Raw genomic sequence first — 22,496 nt, forward strand, 5'->3', positions numbered from 1 at the left:
AACGATATATCTTTCAGCCCTAGTTCCCATCCAAATTAATTATTTGATTGCTCACTGCAAAAATAGCATTTTCTGTGTTGCTGGTCATGTTTTGTGCTGATGGCAACAGTATAGTCCAAATGTTACGCAGTGTGCTTTAATATGGTTTTGACAAACGTCTGCAGTGTTGTACGACTTACTTCCACGCAGTGTTGCATTAACTGTTTTGCCAAGATCTTGTATTAATTATTGAACCCCTGGCCAGGCAGTATATTTCGGCTGGTGAAAGTGAGTCTAACTGACCGTGTGCCGTGTGCTGCAGAAGCCCGGGATGGACGTGGCCGATGGTTACGTGACGTTTGTGCGCCACTCCCAGGACATGCTGCGGGAGAAGGTCAACGAGGAGGTGTACATCGAGAGATTATTCGACGTGAGTAAAGCACAAAGTGATGACATTTGGACCGCGAGCCTGTGGAGGAGCAGATTAAACCGTTCAAGTCGCTTTTATCAGCCCACTGTTTGTGATTACACGCAGTGATAATCTGCTCCACACCTGGCTCACTCATCCGTTCGCTGCTGCAAAAGATTTACTCACTTTTTTATAAGCAAGTTGGGTCACAAAGCCACTGGCGACTTTAATGGTGTCATTTTATCGTGCGTTGATCCGATTTGTTTGATTAATTTGCCCTACAGTATTCTGATATAGTTCCAACCATTTGCTGCTTTTGGCGAGATTCACGAAGAAGGAATGAAGGAATTTTGTTATTCCATTACAAACAAGCAAATATATGGTGTTGTTCACGCTGCGTCGTTAAAGTTTAAGACCATCCATCTTCTTCCGCTTTATCCTTGGGCTGGGTCATTGAGCCGTATGAGCAGAGATGCCTTTCCTTTCCTTTCCTTTCCTTTCCTTTCCTTTCCTTTCCTTTCCTTTCCTTTCCTTTCCTTTCCTTTCCTTTCCTTTCCTTTCCTTTCCTTTCCTTTCCTTTCCTTTCCTTTCCTTTCCTTTCCTTTCCTTTCCTTTCCTTTCCTTTCCTTTCCTTTCCTTTCCTTTCCTTCCTTCCTCCTTTCCTTTCCTTTCCTTTCCTTTCCTTTCCTTTCCTTCCCTTTCCTTTCCTTTGCTTTCCTTTCCTTTCCTTGAGCAGCGGTTTAATATACATTTGTTTTTTTTTCCTGGTCGTAGATTCAGTACCACTGTGATCTACATTAGTTTGTTGTATTGGATTTATTTCATTTTTTAGCTTTAAAGGAACAGGCCACCGTTTTTCCATAGTGAGATATGTTCTCTCCTGAGCTTGGACATGTTGATGTGTACCTGTCTCAGTCACGTGTCCGGTGTTTTTGCGTGACTGAGTGCACACGTAAAGACCAGACCAGGTACATCAACTCGTCTAAGCCCAGGTAAGAACATATCTCAGTATGCAAAAACAGTGCCCTATTCCTTGTTTTGTTTTTGACCTTGTTTTTCCCTGGTTGGTTTCTCTGATGTGGATTTCGTCCTAGTTTTGTTATAGCATAGGTTTAATTTTGTGTCCGGTTTGTGGCTAATTAGTCTGATCTCCCCTCTCTCTATACAGCAAAGGAACAAAAGGAAATTTTCAGGCAATTGCTCAGCAGTGTTCACTCATTTGTCGGTTCTACTGATCTGAGAAGGATTTCACTGAGTGCTTTGTCTCTGAGTCATTAAACACCACCTCATCAGATCAAGACCACACTGTTGATTGTAACGTTAACTGCAACATTCACAATGAGGAATAACAAATGATCTATCTAGTATCATAGCAGGCTGTTTTTTGTATTTTTATGTTATGTTTGCAAAAGAGTTGGCTGCATGGATCTGCTTTATCTTATTAATACGATACACAAGATCAAGATCAAACAACAACATCATGAACTGTAGTAGAACAGTGTTAAGCATTTGGCGAGCTCAAAGTTATTGTGCAAAATTAGATCTGAACCATTGAAAACACAATGGTTCAGATCATTGAACCATTGTGTTCAATGGTTCAATGATCCATTGAACACAATGGTTCAATGTGTTCAAATGATGTTAATCATTTTAACAATGATTAACATCATTTGTTAAAACAAATGATGTTAATTTGTTTTAACATCATAAATCACTTCACAGTGCACATTTTAAACCTCCAATCTTCAATCTTTTTTTTTTCCCGGCGAGCTACTTTTCCACAACAAGAGCGTCAGAGAGCTACTCGTGCTTCAAAGACACTTGTGTAAAGTGCGACTCAGGTGGAGTTCACCCTGGAAAAGCAGTATCCAAGATGGTATTTGAATGGAAATGACTTGAATTTAGTTTGCATACTTCACAATATTTCGGCAACTGTTCTTAGATTGTGTTCAGCATGTTCAGAACAAACTGAAAAACACATTTTAAATTTGAGTCATTGAGCATCTGTAGAGATGTAGAAAGTGTTAAATGGCCACCGAGCTACTGGTTGGAGATTCCTGTTTTAAACTCTTAAGCCCCGCCTTAACCGAGCGCATTTTCTCCAGTTCAGCTTTACACAAATCTAAAAGCTTACAGGCTATAGGCCAGAGGTAACGCCTCATTTGAAAGCTAAGACTTACAAAACTCATCTGAACATATCTTTTTCCTTGCGTTGTTGCCGTGTTGTCGTTACTTTTTTTTCATCACTTCTTCATCACATTTCTGTCACATTTTTGTCACGTTTTTGTCCCTTTTTCATCACTTCATCACATTTTTGTCACATTTTGTCACATTTTTGTCACTTTTTCATCACTTGATCACATTTTTGTCACGTTTTTGTCACATTTTTGTCACTTTTTCATCACTTCATCACATTTTTGTTACGTTTTTGTCACATTTTTGTCACTTTTTCATCACTTCATCACATTTTTGTTACATTTTTGTCACTTTTTCATCACTTCATCACATTTCTGTCACGTTTTTGTCACGTTTTTGTCACTTTTTCATCACTTCTTCATCACATTTCTGTCACATTTTTGTCACGTTTTTGTCACTTTTTCATCACTTCTTCATCACATTTCTGTCACATTTCTGTCACATTTTTGTCACATTTTTGTCACTTTTTCCTCACGTTTTGTCACATTTTTGTCGCTCTTTTGTTGCATTTTCATCCTGGTTTTCATTTCATTTTTGTCGCTATTTTGACACTTTAATTCCAGCAGCTTCTGGATTTGGGTAAAGCCGAACCGGAGAAAATGGTTTAAGTGGTTAAAGTCGGGGTTAGGAGATTAAACACATGTACAAGCATAAAGTCTACAGAAAGGACTGGAATTATTGACATGAATGTGATAAACCATAAATCACATACAATAATGAATCTATGGACATACAGTAACTTGCTCATAGGTGAGTGGTGATGGATGTCAGGAATAAGGCATATGGTCTGACTAATAACACGCAAAGTTAGTCATTGCCGTTTTGTGAACAGGTCGCTGCTGTCTGTCAGCGCTTGTCTGTTTTTCAGTGGTGTAGTATAAGAGCCCTGAGCAGTCGAGGTCCACACTGTGACTGTGCGGGTTGTTGGCCACGTCTCTTCGGCAGGAGAGCAGTTGTTGTCAGTCTGGATCAGTTCTCCCTGCGGCGGCACCGAGCCACCGAAGGTTTCTGCCTTTTGCGTCTCTCTGCAGCCGTTGTGCTTTTCTTGTCACTGTGTCCTCTTTGTGTGGCTTCTGTCTATTTCAGAAGAATATCCATATTTTTTCATGAAGCTATTAATAATAATAACAATAATGCATTGGTTTTATATAGCGCTTTACTGGACACTCAAAGAAGCTTTTCATGGCATTATTCATTCACTCCATACTTGGTGGTGGTAAGCTACTATTGTAGCCACAGCTGCCCTGGGGTAGACTGACGGAAGCGAGGCAACCAGTCTGCGCCATCGGCCCTTCCGACCACCAACCACTTACTCCATTCGCTAGGCTTCCTGGTGTTACCAAACGGTCTCCCATCCAAGTACCGACCAGGCCCCTCCCTGCTTAGTTTCCAAGGTCTGATGGGATTGGGCATCGCAAAGGCGCTATGACCACAATATAAACTATACATTTGTATTTATGTATATTAGGGTGGTCCTTAAATTCTGACTTTCAAAATTTCATCCTCCCACCCTCCCAATAGATTCTCCCTTAGTAGAAACTAGTTGGTACCAAATATCTCCATGATTGGTCAATATTTAGGGTATGCTCAAAGCGACTCAAGTTTCAATAATAGGCGAAATTACAAACATTTTCATGTTTTCATGTTAAAATATATATTGCTGTTAAACACAAGAATGACAATTAAAGTGCTTGTTAAAGTCATCAGTAATTAACCAATGCCGTCTATAGACGTCATTTGAAATCCGATCGCTGACTGCCAGTGACGTCTATAGACGTCAATTAGGTTTTTCAATGGGAACAGCTGCAGGAAAGCCTTGAGCATGTCTGGAGGTAAAATCTTAGTTGTGCTGCCTAATTCTGCCACCTAGTGACTCAATAAAAGAACTACAAGTTATTTTATTGAGTCACTAGGTGGCAGCATTGCTCTTTCGTTTTCTCAGCTTTTTGGTCAGAAAACAGCATTTTGGGTGATTTCACCTATTTTCTACGGACGATTACTAAAGAATGGAAAGAGGTACAAACAAAATCTTTCTGTGTGGAGTTTGCATGTTCTCCCCGTGTCTGCGTAGGTTTCCTCCGGGTACTCCGGTTTCCCCTACCACTAAAAACATGTACAATAGGCCAGGATGTATGAGAGTGTGTTTGAGAGTGTGCATGGGGGACGACGGATGAAAATTAGCCTAAGGCTACAATCCGGTGTGGCTTGTTCATTAACTTGCACTGTCCCTACCAAATAAACCATAAATAAATAGACCCAGACCTACATTTTCTGTGGGTCTTGAAAAAACCTCTGGCAGTGGGGAGCTCTCTGATTTGAAAATGACTGGCAGTCGATGAGTTAAAGAGCTATAGGCAGTGTTCTCAAGGATTGGCAATGTCATGTCAGTGATAGTTTGCTTGCGAGATGTTCATAGCTCCACCGCTCTATGTGTCGTTTGATGACGTGGAAGCAAGACCCTTGATCACTGTTGCCTTCATTGAATCGAGATACAGTGTGCAGTGTTTTGTGACGACCTGTAGGACAAACTGTGTCTGTTTCTCATCTTTGTTCATCAAGGCATTGTACTCCTGTTTCAGTGCGACTCCTCATTCGGCAGTATCGTTGACAACGCGAAGTTCACGGACCACTTCTTCAGATAGTCTGCGTTTGATTCCCAAATCTGGACTTGTTGCCAGCAAAGTCTCAAAGAAATTGCATGTGTTGCTGGTACCAAAATCCCTCAAGCCTTTTATCATGGATTGTGGACTGGTTGATTGCAATTTGTTTTGCAGGGTCCTTTTGTGCACTGTGACTTAGTTGCTTAATTATAGCCCTTTTCTCAGCTGCATCAAATTCCGGATCAAAAAAGGCAAGGGCCACCAACTCTTCGCTTAGGTACCAGAGGTGCCCACAAAGTTTCTTGAAGGCACCCAATGACAATGATGAGCCGATTTCGATGAGGAGCTTCAACAGACGCAAGTCACCTGCGGGAGCTGATGTTGGTAGTCGGGACAGGAACCATGACTTGACGTATGCTGATACTCCCAACACACAGAAGTTGCCAAGTTCTTGTCTTTCTCTGTTGGTCAGTTTGAAGCCAGCATATCTGAAGATAAACATTTTTAGTGTGTAAATCAGCCGTGCCATGAAAGAGCACGGTGTATGGCACCTGGCTTCATGAACGTTATATCACGTGATGGTACTCCTCCCAGAAACACTATAAACCGTCTTTTCACTTCTTAAAGTATGAAGAAAAGAAAATGCCTTGTACTCATATGGGTATTGGCAAGTACTTATATCAAAGTACTCATACTCATATCAGTTTTAGAAAAAGTGTTATCGGTGCATCCCATGATCAACATATGCAGGGATAATAATTAAGTAAAATTTAAATTATCACACATAGACTTGACATTCATTTTAAGGCCTGTTCATACAGAGCACGTCGCGTGGCGCATCTTCGTCTTTCCGGATAGAAAGCCTCAATGCATTCCTTGACAGCTGTTTATACTGAGCGCGTACGACGCCACGACACAGTCTTCTTGCATTTCTCTGTTTCTACTAACTTCAACCGGCTTGAGCATACCCTAAATAAACTCTGATCTGCAAAATAATTGGTAGGAATTGGTTTCTAATGGGGTAGTACCTGATAGGATGGTGGGAGCAACAAAAAAAACATTTTTATTTTTTTCATTGAGATAAGGACCAGCCTAATGTATATACAGGTATGTACCGAAAATTTGTACAATACTTTTCACTATGGGGCCATGGACCTCGAAAGAGAGATTCTTTATTTTAGTGGGACTTTCTTATTTAAACAATGGTCAAATACAAATAGAAATAAATTACAAATGTATCTTTAATAAAAGTCTAGAAATGCATGTTGTTTATATTTTGGAAAATGAAATAGAACATGTATGTTCTGTGTATAATAGCTAAGTATACCCAGCAGTGTGGCCAGTAAGTAAGTCTTCAGCACCGTCCCCATAAGACAGCTCATTGTCAATTGAATGTTATTCTTCTGTCTCCGTTGTAAGAGCCTCATTTGTTCGTTTACCAAAGGAAATTGTATTATATCCCGTGGGACATGGATGGCAAACAGCAGAACAAGTGCAGTGTCACTGGAGGCCGTAGTCTAGTGTTTGCTGACGTAAACGCTACACATGTAGTAATCAGTGCGGACAAAGCTCCTCTAAACTGTGAGGGGCCACCAGCGCGGTCATCCCACATTTCCCTGTGTGCCTTTGCCTCGGCACAGAGCTCATTTCTTAAAAGAGGGTCAGAAAGGAGCCCCTAATCTTTGCTTTATGCACCAATCCCCCCCACACCCGCCCCTTGCTGTGCTGATCTGCTAACTTCAGCCCGTTTCCCCTGGTGAGGATTACAACTGCGGGAGAATACACGCTAACAAAGGACCTGCTTGTTATGAAGCGGTCTATCTCCCGCCTCACTTGTTTGTTTACTTCCTGTCTGACAATGGTGGACTCCAATGAGATTGAGGCTCAAGTGGCTTTGGGACATTCCATCACGGAGCTATCGACTGAAAGTTCAATTAATAAGCAATGCATATTAATGATTACAAAGAAGGTGTTTGCCAAAAACGAGCGCTGGTTGGTAAATGTTCGACACAGTGTTTGTTTGTAAACTGACTAAAACGTTTAGCTTAAACGTGAGAATTAAAAAGTCCTTAAATGGATAATGAATTTAAATCAAAATGTCTTACAATCAACTATTTTTACTGCATACATTTGTCAAAACACAAAAATTATGGACTAAAACAAGCTGAGCTGCAGCTCTGACATTAATTTTACACAATAGTTTTGTAACATTTTTAGGGCTTTTGTGTCGCATTTTTGTCAATCTTTGTCATTTTTTGTCAATTGTTTGTCTTTTTATTTTTTTATTTTATTTTTTTATAATTTTTGTAATTTTTTGTCACATTTTTGTTAATTTTTTGTGATTTTTTGTCACATTTTTGTTAATTTATTGTCACATTTTACAAAAAATGTTGTCACATTTTTGTCAAATTTTTGTCATTTTTGTCAATTTTTTGTCAAATTTTTGCAAATTTATTGTCCTTTTTTTCTCATGTTTTTGTAGTTTTTCTGTAATTTTTTGTCATTTTTTTGTCAATTTTTTGTCAATTTTTTGTCAATTTTTTGTCAATTTTTTGTCAATTTTTTGTCAATTTTTTGTCAATTTTTTGTCACATTTTAGCGTTTTGCCTACATTTCATTTTGTTGTGTAAAACAAAAAAGGCAAGAAAAACGTGATGGAAACACAACCAAAAAGGACGAAAACGTGACAATCATAACAAGAAAGAAGCTTAATTCGTTTTTTTTTTGTCTTAGCTTTCAAATGTGGCGTTACTCTGGCCTAGAGTCCGTAAGCTCCAGTCGAGAAGCTTTTGGATTTGGGTAAAACCGAACTGGAGAAAATGCACTGGGTTAATGGTGTTTAGGCTTTATGTGTGTTTCTGTGATAGTTACCATCACTGACAAACAAAACATCTATAGAATTTCTGGTTAGAAAAAAAGGGTAACGCAGTTTGTTGAACGCCAGAGTCTCGAAATGTGAAATCAATTTCCAATTTAAAACTCAGTGCCAGTGTGTTGTAACGAGGGGGCGACATAATTTACTTGCTCGGTAAAAAGACACAAAAATGACCGAACGAGCGACACGAGTAAACATCTGCCAAAACAACAAGACCTGGAAAAAACAATTTCTATTTTCACCCTTTGGCGCTAATCCAATCCCGAGATCTCTGATGTTGTGCTGACCTGTGGGACATTTCTGATGCCAGTTAACTAGATTAAATACTGTCTTGAGCGGAGAAGCGAGCGCAGGAGCCCGAGTGTGACTGATTATAAAAAGATTACACCTCAAATCACTTCAAGTCCGCAGGTCCGTTATAGCATTTTCACATGTTTCTTTTTTTTTTTTCGCATTTCACAGGTCGCTTGGATTTGCATGTTTTCTGAAATCAAAATCCGCAGAAAGTAGGAGACAGAAACACGTGAAGAGCACACAAAAGAAAGCACACGCGACAGTCGTACAGTAATCAGCTGCACTAAGAGGATTATTTCATTTTCATTTTTAAATAGGTCTCGATGTCAGTGGGTTGCTTCATATTTGTCTAAAGATCCTCGTCTTAATTATTGAAGAAATGGTAAAGCAAGATAATACTCCTGTTGACATTGGGTCTTAGCACTAAGTCCCGCCCCCTGCACAAGATCTTTATAATTGATATGTGGCCTACATGTCTGACTGAGCTTATTCCAGTCAAGTCTAAGTTCATAATGTTGTTTTTACACCTTTTATCATGCAACGTAAGTGGATTGTAGTTGCAGTCGTGAGATTTCCTTTTCGTCGTTTGGCTAAATCCAATCACAGTTGCTCTAATATGATTTATTTCTGTGGCAGTGGATGATGTGTTTACTGTATGTGTTGTTCCATCGCTTGCTATTATTGTCTTCTCCTCTGTGACCTTCCACACTTTTCCATGTAAGGTTTCTTTTAATCTCTGAACCGAGCACATTTTCTCCAGTTTGACATTACCCAAGTCTAAAAGCTTCAAAGAAAGATTCAAAATAACAACGAAAACGAGAATGAAACCACTAAAAGAAAGTGATGAAAATGCGGTGAAAACATGACGAAAACATGACGAAAACACGACAGAAAAGAGACAAAAACCTGACGAAAACACGACAGAAAAGAGACAATAACCTGACGAAAACAAGACAGAAAAGAGACAAAAACCTGACGAAAACACGACAGAAAAGAGACTAAAACTCGACGAAAACACGACAGAAAAGAGACTAGAACCTGACAAGAACACAACAGAAAAGAGACTATAACTTGACGAAAACGCGACCAAAAAGAAAGACGAAAACATGACAGAAAAGAGACAATAACCTGACGAAAACACGACAGAAAAGAGACTAAAACTTGACGAAAACGCGACCAAAAAGAAAGACGAAAACATGACAGAAAAGAGACAATAACCTGACGAAAACACGACAGAAAAGAGACGAAAACTTGACGAAAACGCGACCAAAAAGAAAGACGAAAACATGACAGAAAAGAGACAATAACCTGACGAAAACACGACAGAAAAGAAAGATGAAAACACGACAGAAAAGAGACAAAAACTTGACGAAAACGCGACCAAAAAGAAAGACGAAAACACGACAGAAAAGAGACAATAACCTGACGAAAACACGACAGAAAAGAAAGATGAAAACATGACAGAAAAGAGACAATAACCTGACGAAAACACGACAGAAAAGAGACAAAAACACGACGAAAACACGACAGAAAAGAGACTAAAACTTGACAAAAACACAATTGAAAAGAGACAAAAACCTGATGAAGACATGACAGAAAAGAGACAAAAACCTGACGAAAACACGACAGAAAAGAGACTAAAACGCAACAAAAACATGACAGAAAAGAGACAAAAACATGACAAAAACACAACAGAAAATGACAAAAACTGACAAAAACATGACAGAAAAGAGACACAAACATAATGAAAAAAATGACAAAAAAGCGACAAAAACCTGATGAAAACACAACAGAAAAGTGACAAAAACCTGACAAAAAAAAAACTACAAAAGCTTAAAATAAGTGTGACAAAAACGCGATGACAAAGTGACAAAAAGGTCACAATCACTTTTGTAGGTCTTCTCTTTCAAATGAGGGATTGCACTGGGCTATAGGCTGAAGCTTTTAGGTTTGGGTAAAGCCAAACTGGGGAAAATGTGCTCAGTTCAGGTGGGGGTTAAGAGTCATTTAAATTTGGAATCTAATAGTAAGATTAGTTGAATCCTGCCACACACAAGGTTTCGACATTGGTATTGGTTGTGGACCAAGCCACCCATCAATCAACGCGCATGCAAGGAGCTCACCGTCATGCCACAGTCAAAGCTGCTGGTTTCTTCTTCCCTGATGTTTGTAGAGCTTCACTTTATTGAACAGTTTCAACATAAATGAATAGATTGATATTGTGCCTAAGTGCCTAATTTCAAACTCCGTTCTTGATCAGATTTAGGAAAAACAGTCCATTCAATATATAAAACCTCCTCACTTTATAGAGTCAATGGCCCTACACCATCATTTTCTTTAACCTCTAAACCCCAAACAGCATTTTCTCCAGTTCGGCTTCACCCAAATCTAAACGCTTCTCGACAGTGTGATGTCTCATTTGAAAGCTAGGACCTACGTACAAAAGTGATGCTAACTTTTAATTTTTTTCGGCGTTTTTTTGCGTTTTTGTCATATCTTTATTTGCGTTTTTGTCCTAGTTATTTTGACACTTTTTTTCAAGAAGCTTTTAGATTTGGGTAATGCCAAACCGGAGAAGATGTGCTCGGTTCAGGTGCGGTTGAAGAGGTTAATAGCCAACAATGAAAGGGGAAGCCACGATTATTGAAATAGTCGACAACTATTTTAGTAATCGATTAATCGTTTTCTGGTTCACACAGACTAAAATGAAGCAAAAAAGACATAAAAAATGTAGTATTTTGGATGAAAACCTACTTTGATTTTACATTCAGGGTCTGTAGTGTTTTGTACATTGTAAATTTCATTAATAGAGCCTTCAAAAAACCTTTCCCTTTAGTTTACTCCATCAAACATCCTCAAACAGCGCCACTTAAGCTATAATGTGATAAAAAATAAAAATAAAGAATAAATTCCTACACCATTCACAGCCAAGTGATTAATCGATTAATCGTAAAAATGATTGATAGATTAATCGATTACAAAATCGTTAGTTGCAGCCCTAAAGCCACTAAATTACAATGTCACTTTGTCACTTTTCAGGGTCACTTTCATACAAATGCTTTAAAATGACTGTGCTTTTCCCACACATGCCTGAGTTTACAATATACTAAGGGAGGACGAAACAAATCACATTGCACTACTAGGAAAAGAAAATAGAGTGCCTTTAATGAAGTTGGGTTGGCAAATGTGCAGTTTTATATAATATTTTTTGTATAAATGAGGTCGTCACATGTCAAAAGAGGACCCCCCCCCCGCCCCCCTCCCTCTGTGGTTAAATTCTTGAAGGACTGTCTGAAGTGTCCCGGATTAAAGCAGATGTGTTCACTGATAACGGTCCGGGGGCTTAGCCTGCCGCAGCCGCGATCGCTGATTAAAAAAGCTGTGTGTTTGGATGAGCCAAATCCAGTGGCGCACTGATATGCCACCTCTCCCTGCCTCACCATGCCCGGGCCAAAACCACGGGCAGGCTGGAATGGGAGGGGGCAGAAAAGGACATAGGAGTGGGTGGAGGGGGGGGCAGGGGGTCTTTGAGACTTAGAGCAATGTCCCAGTGCCGACGGGAGCTGCAGATACAGGGATTACATAGGTCAATTATACACTTAATCTGCCCGTGTGGAGGATTAGGAGCAGCTCATTGATTGATTTGAAGTATTTCCGTTGACCTTGGTTAGCTATCAGATTGAGCGGGGTGGTAAAATTGCACTTCTCTGTGTGTCCAAAGTGAAATCGTTTCTTTTTAATCGCGGCCGCTCGGTCTCCGTGCTGCGCTTACCCACCGCGGGGTCACAGCGAGCGGGATGACTGTGGGGGGGATTGGAGATGTTGTTGTGCTTCGGGGGGGTCTTAGGGCCAGCCCCGGAGGGTGAGCCTGCGAGATGGGGGCTAAAGAGCAGCAGAGGAGCGTACATATAGTTAAACTGTCACCGGCACGGACCACTTGGCTGTCCCAGACACTGCACCACTTTACAGCTGCGGGTCGCGAACTGCCGGCCTCTCCGCCTCGGCAAGTGAACAATTTAATCAACACTGAGATCGAGCGACATGCAAACATAACTTCTCTGCCAGGACTTATCCAGATGCCGTTAAAGCTGTTAAATCTGCCATCAGGGGCGAAAGAAACAACTCCCACTCCTTATATGGGTCAAAATTAGACATCGCAAATGACGTTTTACTGTGTTGAAACACACTGGGCCTTTTTCTTCTATTCTTGATTAGTTTTTCATTCTGTATGTGGGAAAATATTTCACCTTTTTACATAAATTGTATTCTGTTGTTGAGTCTTGGTCCTGATATATGTATTTGTTTATTTATATACAGTGTTGGGGGTAATGTATTACAAAAGTATATGACTTTTTTCAGTAACTAAGGAATATAACGTATTACTTAAACAAAATACGGGAATATATTACTCATTACAATTCAAGTAACTCAAGTTATAAGAGCATTTAAATGTACGAAGGAAAATATACCAAACTCCACCCAAATAAAAAGCAGCACCAGATCAAGCTGGACACTGGTGTATAAGATCTGCAGTTACGTGTAGTTAATGGGGGAAAGTGAAGAAGAAGGAAATCTCTGACTGCACTTTTGCTGGGTGGCATTATTACTTTTCATTTTATATTTTGCCAAAGTAACTCAAAGTAGTGTAAGCTACATTTTTGAAACAGTAATATGTAATACAAACATATTGCATTTTTATAGCTGTAATCACTAATGTAGAATATATTGCATTTTTAAGCAACAATTGCCCAACACTGTTTATATAAGATTTTTTGCAGTTTGGTCGTTTACCCACTAAAACTTCTCTGGTACATACCTAAAAAAAAAAAAAAGGCTCTAAAAATCACACAACGTCATTCATAGTCACTTATATTTAAATGTAAAATGCATTATTGGCTATTACAAAAGGCCCACTCCAGCGGCCTTAAGTGCGCACCGTGGAGAAACAGAAGCATTTTGTGCCGGGTTTGTATTGAGGCTGCTATTCATTGGGCAAACTAAAGCGGACAGTCCTTCCCATTGAGGCTGTGTGTGTGCGCGCCTTGGTTCATGACAATGGCTCAGGCTTTCGCATTCGGAGCCCCTGTGATCCCAGCGATTAGACCTCTGCATCTGGACTCGTCTTAAAGCCTCCTTCAACATTCCCTCAGTCAGCTGCTTACACAACACGCCCTTTCCACTGCCGTTCAAGTCATTTCAGCGCCGAGATGCCACGGACGAAGCACTGAGAGCCAACGCTGGGTGACATTGTAATTTCATTCCATTTTGTGAGTTCAAATAGAAAAAGAAGAATTTAATCCGACTAAAAATAGACGACTCTAATGCTTAGTTTTCACAGACACAGATGGCAAAACATAACATAACATGGAGGATTGTTAAAATGTACTGTTACCATTTTAGGACTAACATATACTATTGAAAATATGTTTAGAGGAAGGACTTTACAGCTCAGTAATAGTGTATTTTCTACACAATTTGAACCATATAGATTCAGACGGCATCTCCGGTATCGCCCATATATGGTCATGTTTGAAACCGTTAAGGGGGAAAACAAAGAAGAGAAAAATCTTAACTTTCTCAAAGTGTTCAAAAACTACTTTAACAAATGCTGAATTATTGATATAGTTTTCTACCCAATAAAGATACAAAGACATGGAGTGGAGCAAAGTGGTTCAACAGCCCATAAATACATAAATAACGGAGAATGCTATCATGGTGCATCATGCTACATGCTAGTGCTAGCTACAACTACCGTTTTTTTCTTTTTTTCTCGCTTCTACTGAACAATCAGCTGTGAATAAACATCCATATGGGCCCGATTTAGACTTGACTTTATTTATGTGTGATAAATAAGTTCATATTCCACCAGAAAATGGCTAAAAAGAGTGGGAAATTGTGTTTCCCAAAACATTCTGTACAGACTGTACAATAAGACTGTGAAGTAACGCCGACTGTAACAAGTGAATTTCTCCTTTGTGAGATTAACAAAGGTTTATCTTATCTTATCTTATCTTATTCTGTTTCCCCCCTTGGCGAAGCCACGCCACTTTCTATGATGAGATGCCGTCTTTATCTATAAAGCTAAAACAACCCTCATCTAAAAGTAAATTTTTACCAACACAAAGTCTCCAAAATGTTGCACAGAAAAGCACAAAATCCATTAAGATTCCAACAGGTTGTCTCTAATAAACCAAATACGATTTTTCGTGAAGAAATGACAAAATAATTCCTGCTTCGCATTGACTTAACACAAATAAAAGAATGCAATTATCACTTACTAACTCATTTATTTATCACTATTAATCCTTCTTAATAATTCTTTCTGCGCTAATGCAGTGGCCGCTCCTTGGAAAGCAGTAATATAGAGCGTATAGAGCGCATCAATAGCAGTCGGTTGTAATAATAAAAAAGGCTAACCTGGCAGAATGCAATGCGGTGACTGTGTGTGACGGTTCACATCTCGCTCTGAAAGGGTTTTACTTGTGTTTAATGAAGTCTGTAAGCAGCTTAAGGCCCTCAATAATTACTCACACAGACCATTTTGTTCCTCTGCTTGGTTTCTTTGGCTCTAAATCCGCAGTGAATACAGTGGAGGGAGCGCTGAAGACCAAGAGGCTCTTTTTCCGTTAAGTAGAGCAGCAAAAGACAAAGCTGCGTAAAACCTCATGCAAATAATGGTTGATTTAATTGATTATCGGCTGCAGTCTGAGTAACAGTTCGGTTTTGATTTGGCTCTTTAAAGCATCGACAGTCAAGCGAACATTGATCATGCCAGAGCCTATAGGTGCAACAACCAGGATGGAGAGGTTTCCTCAGGTCCTGTAATGAGTTCAAAGGGTCATACACATGTTCTGATCCAAGAGGGGGGACATTTTGAGTAAACACAGAAGCTGTACACATTAAACAATAAGATTTCCAAACCTTGTATTTGTGTAGTTTGCCATACCGTGAGAGAGGCCTGTCAATACAAATAGACTAAACAATATTAGACAGAATATCAACATTGAAGACACTGACTATTGTGCAAAGCAGATTATTCAAAGTGCTCTGTAAAAACTCTCTCACAAGCGAAGTTGTTTCTTTTGTTCCTCAGTAACCTTTCAAAGCATGCAGTTGTTCCATCCCTGGATCGCTCACTCATTCCCGTTACATTTCTGCAGGCACCGGCAAAAAAACAAAACACTTCTAAATCACAGCACACATGGTTCACTGCGACATCCTTTGAACGAGTGAAAAGGTAACAAGCCAGAAGTCTGTACCTGTGCATGTCACGCAGGTTGCGGTTGCTAATTATTTTGCAATTAACTCCCTTTTGAAAGTCGCCTAATGGAGTACCGTCGCAGTGGCCCGGGGGAAAAGCCTAGTGTCCGATGGCGGGGAGAGGAGGGAATTCCACTTTAATTGAGTCGAGTCTTTTGTCAGGTGGGGCTGTTATTGATGCAGTCGGCAGGGATTGATCCGGCACATCTCTGGGGTCTCTATGGCCTGCCTCTAGCTCTCCGCTCTCCTCCTCTGCCCCCCCCTTCACTCCGCGTCTTGTTAAAAAGGGAGGTCCGGTGGCATTTGTTTGATTAACTTGTTGGACAAAAGTGACAGCTGCTCACGGGCCTATGTGGATGAGTGGCCCAGCGCCGCTCCCTTTTTGTACATCTGTCAGAGCCCGGGCAGGCCGAGCGGGGTGAAAAGAGACAAATTGGACCCAAAAAGAAGGCCATTCACCTTCCCCGGACCCCCCTCCGGCACTCCACCCCTCTGTCCCATTCAGGTGCTCGGTGGGACCCTCAAGTGCTTGCTGGCTTATTCCATTTTCACTCCCCCTATAGAGTTCCCTGAGCCCAAGTGTTTTAGCCCTCTTTCTCCTTCCCTCAATCCTGCCCTAAGCGGCTCTTTGTGCCCAGAATGGCTCACTTTTCTCAGGGCCCAGAGCTGACGGCTTTTTTTCCTCTTTATTGTCCACCGCCGAGCTTTTCTGCCGCTCATTGTGTGTTTACTCAATGACTGGTTGCTGACCGTAATTCCAACTGTTTAGTTCCTCACAACATGGCCCCCTACCCTTTTCCACCCACATCCACAAATACACAGCACAGCCTTCTCCAAACTGCTGTTTTTATTAGATCGCTCCTGCTTTAGTTTTCTCAAAAGGCACTAGGTAGGAGAGGAGTTGCAACAGGCAAAATGGAGTCTCAGGCACAATACAGCTACATTTGTATTAGATTGTGTTGCAACACTGCAAAGTTGCATTGAAGAGTGACACGAAACATTGTTAGTTTTTGTACATTTTCCAACCTTAACAAGGTTAATATGTTAATGCAAATAAGCTAATTATTTCAACATTTTAAGAAAAAACTATTAAATCAAATTAAGTGCCATTACTTCAATTGTGTCCGGAGCACTTGTGGCTTGAGCTGAGGTCCTTAATGTGATTTCCCAACATGAGGTCAAATTGAATGTACTGCAGTTAATATCATTGGATGGGCTTTTGTTGGAGTACTCTACAGATGATACACTAAAGTTCTGCTGATTTGGTTAAATGACTTATTTTTTTATTGAACTGACGTAGATCTATTCATTAAAAACACTGCTACGCAAGCCTACAGTGATCAATGCCACTTATCTGTTTTTTTTTGTTAAGACCTCAATCATGAAATATTTCTCAGTAGGGTGAATCAGAAGTTCATAACATATAAGACACTAACACCAGTTTGTCATACAGTGGATGTAAATGTAGCGTGGTGAGTGTTGCATTAATCACTAATATGTCCGCAGTGATAGTCAGTTATCATGTGTGCTGTTAAAGCCCATAGCAGAGCTTCAGCTGTCGTTGACGCGTTCTGTCGTTCATGAATACAGGCACACTGTTGCCCTCAGGGATGACATCATCAGTGCTGGGCCTATTAGCGGTCAGTGGAAAGCCCTGTTTGTTAGTCAAGGGTCAAACCGAGTGTCCTGCTGTTGGGTACAAGGTGAACATGGAGGAGGTGGGCTCATGGTCTGGAGGGACTGAAGGATTTACTAGAGCTGCGGAGTGGGGGTGCTACCTGCTGGGCGAGTTACTATGTTAATTGAGTGTCATCATCAATGGGCCCTCTCTGCTGAGCAGGACTCGAATAGGCCAGCGGTGGGCTCCATAAAGCAGAGCAGGTCGGATTAGAGCAGCTTTTTGTGCACACTGCATAATGTCTGCAGTCGGCTTTAAAGACCCCCTCTGCTCACCTTATCCATGTTTCCTTGTCCAAGTGCCTCCGTCTTATGTGCCCTGTGTGGGTTTAAAAGAAAAACTAGTGTAGCTGCCCTTCTCCTTCACAAGAAGCTGTCAGTTGGCATTAGCGTTGCTGCAATCATCATTCCATGCCTCGTGTTAATTGCACACACAGCTGGGTCCCAGCAGGACAGGCTCTCGCACACACACTCTCTCACTGCACACGGCTGTAACAACTCCTCTCATTTATTCTGATGGGATAAACAACCGCACCAAGTCCAACGCTCACTCTCACCATCAGATGTTTAGGCTTTGGCAAATGCAAAATGTAGAAGGTCCTATGTTCATTTGTATTGTTGTTTTGTTCACGAGCGAGCAGCTTCTGTTTGGTTACTGTACGAATATACAACATATAACATATATGAGTACCCATGGTCATTAGGGTCGGTGGCCTTGAAAATATATAAAAAAACACAAAACATAGGATTAGAACTAGACCCCAAAAGTGTGAGATTGTTGCTGAACCACATCTAATTAAATGTAGGAGTAAGTTCTGGCCTGATCCGCAGACATAGCTTGGGCTCATCTCCAAACAGTATTGATGGTGACGCTCAGGTCAAGTGGAAAGAGTCCTGGTGATGTTTAATGACTACGTGCAATGAGACGTTCCCACACAGTCATACACGGGGGTAGAGCAGGCAGGAACAGGCAGAGAACCAGGTTGTAATCCCTGTCAGTCCCCTGTGGTGAGGACCTTCCACAGCTCCAACATGTCTGCCTCTCAACAGCACAACTTCAGGACAGCCTGTCAAATCAAGAGGCTTTCTTTTTAACAAGCTTTAAATGTTCTGGACAGGTTAAGCATATGAGCAGCAAATGTGATACTGTATCTGCCTATGTTACCTTTCTGACCACTCCAAACTAAACAGAAATATATTTACACATTTTTACAGAATTGTAAACCAATCTTGATATGAAATCATTTATTTTTCTCATGTTTGCTACATGCACTAAAGTCTCTGTTAGCAGTGCCTGCCTGCAGGGTAAACGATTTCCTCTCATTTTCTGCTCATTCCCAGCTGCATCTGAGGAAACTGTTGGGCTGTAAAGCTGTCGGAGTCCTGTGCTACTCCCTTATATGGCATTTTACCCTGGGATTTGTTTCATTGGAACATGTTGGAGCACTAATCAGAATCGTGAATTATGTATTTGTGGATGGGAGGCACACATGAAAAGTAAAGCTTTAGTTTCTAATTTCTGACACCAAAGGCAGGAGACGCCAACCTGCGGCTTCTGAAAGCTATTAAAATTCTGTAATAGTAGTTGCAAATCCAAGGCTGTGAAAATATTCATTTGTACTATAGTTATAGATTATAACCTGTCTGCACGCTTGGCAGGAAGTCAGATGCTATAAAACCTACAGAAATCACTCAATATATATGGAAAAATGTTTGTATAGGTGTGAAAACAACTAGTTATGTTTTCACAGGGATTCTTCATATGTTGAAATGTTATTACTTGTTTTCAGTTTGCTGAAATATTGGTTACGTCTGTTTAGAATACTATGGGTTCTTTTGCAATTGTACATGTCCAAAGTGCCATTAAAATACAGAATTTCAAACCATAAGCATTAATGTATTTTGATCCCCATGGGGCAACCTGTAGGAGCAGTGGGCTGCCGCAATAGGCAGATGCCAGGGGGATCCATCTCCAGATGTGGAGCCAGGCTAATGGTCAGAATCAACCCTGGCTGAAGTTATCCCTCCAGCCAGGTTTTTAGTGGTAGGGGAAGCCAGAGCACCTGGGGGAAACCTATGCAAGACACAGGGAGAACGTGCAAGCTCCACACATACAGGCCTGTTTGGCCCGGGGACTGAACCCTGGACCATCTAGCTGTAAAGCATGAGTGCTAACCGCTGCACCACTGTGCTGCCCAATGACTCTGCCATACTCTTCCCTGTCAATTCCATGCAGAGAATTAGTCTGGTCACGGAGCAATTGGAACAGTTTGAACGGGCGGGCCAAACGCGCACAGATTGTCAATGAAATAAACCAATTAGCAATTAGCGGACGTGACGACAACTGGAGTTGTAACTGTAGTTGTCACGACAAAACGTGAAGTATGAAGTGAATATAAACTCACAAAAAACTCACAAAAAACTCATATAAACTAATATGAAGTAAATATAAACTCAAGCAGAGAACGCGAGGCAAAATCCTCGACTACTTCATCCATGATTAGTTTTGGCTAATGTTAATGTTAATTGAACTAACATAGTGGTGCAGCGAGTGACGTAACCTTCTCATTTCTCTGTGACGGTCGTGAATCAGCAACTTGTTTACCGTGTGTGGTCAGACCCACCTTTCGCGCAGAAAGAGGTGGGCGTGGTTTATCAAGTCCAAACACACACCTAATGGTTAATTTAAACTGAGTTTAATATTAAAATGCCCAAATGAATGGCATCATCACACAGCATTCAGGGTTGTGGTCAATGAATATACTGTAGTTATACTTTCTGCACCTAATATACCGTACACTTATTTGAAGACAAAATTTGATGCTCCGCTGAATGACTGAGTGTGTTTCCTGCATCCATTCTAAAACACAGCTTGTTAGTCTTTTACACCGAGTCTGGAGCAAATATATGCAAAAGGGTCATGAAAAAGGTGAGTGGGTGGGTTGGCGGGGGCAGAGGTGTGCCAGGCTGCTACAGGCCCCCTGCCAAGTGCCATGGAGAGCAGGGTGTGAAGCTGGAGCAGGTCGGAGTGACTGGGGCTGGTGTCAGATGGGGGCAGGAGGTCGCTGATCCTGGATGTATGTATGTATGGGGTGACAAATAACCCAGCTCAAGGAAGAGGAGAGTGAAGTGGTTTCAGTGTCACAGATTTGAACCCTGTCGCGTTGGGGCATTATGTATGCAGAGCCATATTACGCTTGTTTTGGCTGTGAGTGAGTGCTAGCCCCCTGCTGATCCCATTGCAGCATGAGTGAAATCGTCTGTTCTGATGACTGTCTTTATCGGGCCATGGGGGAATCAATTCATTGGACTGGTCAATGTTCTTTTGATCAAAGAAGTAAATGTTCTATAAGCGTGTGGATTGGCACACACATCCCACTAGTTAATATACTGTAGCAATAATGAGTTTGGGCGCGTGTGAGGACATAGATCTCTGTAGAGATCTGTCTTGTGTCAGAGAGGGTGAAAAGAAGGCTCCAGAAATGGTGCTAAGAGTACCATTTGGAGGAGAGAGCTTGGGCAAAAGTAACAACCAGCCACCAACAACCAACCAGTGAGAGAAGACAGAAAAGACGTGTTTTAGAAGCATCTCATGGTTACTGATGATACTATTGAAGACTTTGTGAATGTGACATTGTGATCTGATAAATACCAGGAAAGATCAAGTGTTTATCTTTGTACATATACAGTAATATTCTATAAATCAATTTTAACGCTAATAGTTTTCTGCTCTGTTTAGTTCAAACCAAACCCTTTACTCTGGTCAACTCTCTCTCCTTTGTCTTTGTTGTTTCCTATACCAATAGTATCAGTTTAATATGAACATTGTTAGTTTTATCCTTCACAAAGTTATTGATGGATGGTTAATCCTTGGCTTGGAATTGAGCAGAGGATGTGTTGAAGACAGAGGCGACAGTTGAGAGACAGCTGTGCACCTGACAGAGGACCATCTGCCTGAGTGGGGATGAGGACTCTTCCCAAGAAACTACAGACAGAGGCAGACCACATGCTACTACAAGTACAAGCCTTCTTCAGCATGCACAGAGTGTCTGAATTCATTTGTACTGACCACAAAGACTTAAGCAAAAGTGACATAACAGCCAAAACTGCCATACTTATATTTATATTGAGGATGAGGAGCCCAAGTTTATAGACTAATTCTCATTAGAAAGTTCTTTCATTGCCCGATATATAGAATGTCTGCTTTACGATGATGATTGATTCCTTTTTTTGAAAAAGTGTATTGTAGAGAACATAAACGAAACCTTCACGGTATGATGGAGCTGTGGCAGCAAAGTGACAGTCAATTAACCTTTGCTCTCCATCTCAGGGAGACGGTTTTGGTAGTGAAAGTCCCTGCATCAAGTCGATCATATTTGCAGTACTTTAGAAAAGTCTCCAAAACTCATGAACCTGAGAACTGTGAATAATATGGTTGTTGAACTAACGCATAACATTGTATTCTATAAACGCCATTTATTCTGCTAAAATCCAAAGTCACGATCAAAAGGATCCTAATGTTGGTGACAATCACAGGCAAGATGTCCCTGACAGGGCTCCAAAATGCCAGTCGTGGCAGCGAGAGGACTGTGACATAACTGTCGGAGTGATTTTTGTGAAATGAACAGGAGTAAAGCAAAGGCACACAAAGTGGCTGCTGCAAACAGACCTCAGATGGGAGCTAAAGCAGCCTAAAGAGCAGAAGTGAAGGAGCAGAAGCGTTGGTAGGCTGAGCAGTGAGTGGATCAGTCACTCCAGGCCTGGCCTCTCAGCGGGGAGCTGTGCTGGGGGCTGTGCCTGGGGCGAGATCACAGGCCTGCTGCCACGCTCGAGCGTTCACAGGCACACAGCCACACACAGGAAGCTGCTGGCACCAGGTCGGCTCTGATTCACCCCGGCACTGCCCCAAAAGCTCCTCGCACCACGCTCTGTTCTCTCCGCCTGACCTACATGCACCAACTTCCTCTTCTTCAGCCAACGCTGCTTCTCCTCCTCAAGAAAGTTATTCAACGCAGTTGGCCGTTCATGCATTTTCTTTTATTATTTTAGAAAGTTTTATATTGGAACAATGTCAGTGGGGAATAGGAAGCTTCTTTTAGCCCCAATCGCTGTATGTCAACTCATTCCCTTTTGCATTTAATGTCAAACATAAATACCCTGCTTTACTCAATTTAATGTCAATAGAAAACTGATCCATACTCCCTGG

At 41.1% G+C, this 22,496-nt stretch overlaps 1 protein-coding gene across 2 annotated transcripts in view; it reads left to right on the forward strand.

The window, feature by feature from the left end:
• Positions 1–22,496, forward strand: part of cadpsa (Ca2+-dependent activator protein for secretion a) — a 91,613-nt gene that overhangs the window by 64,338 nt on the left and 4,779 nt on the right. For both annotated transcript variants that reach the window (XM_079579223.1, XM_079579222.1), the window contains one exon: positions 302–409. In XM_079579223.1, coding sequence (XP_079435349.1) covers positions 302–409 — 108 coding nt within the window. The remainder of the gene's footprint in view (positions 1–301; positions 410–22,496) is intronic.

The sequence above is a fragment of the Gobius niger genome (assembly GCF_951799975.1).
Source record: "Gobius niger genome assembly, chromosome: 20".
NCBI classification, from domain to species: Eukaryota; Metazoa; Chordata; class Actinopteri; order Gobiiformes; family Gobiidae; genus Gobius; species Gobius niger.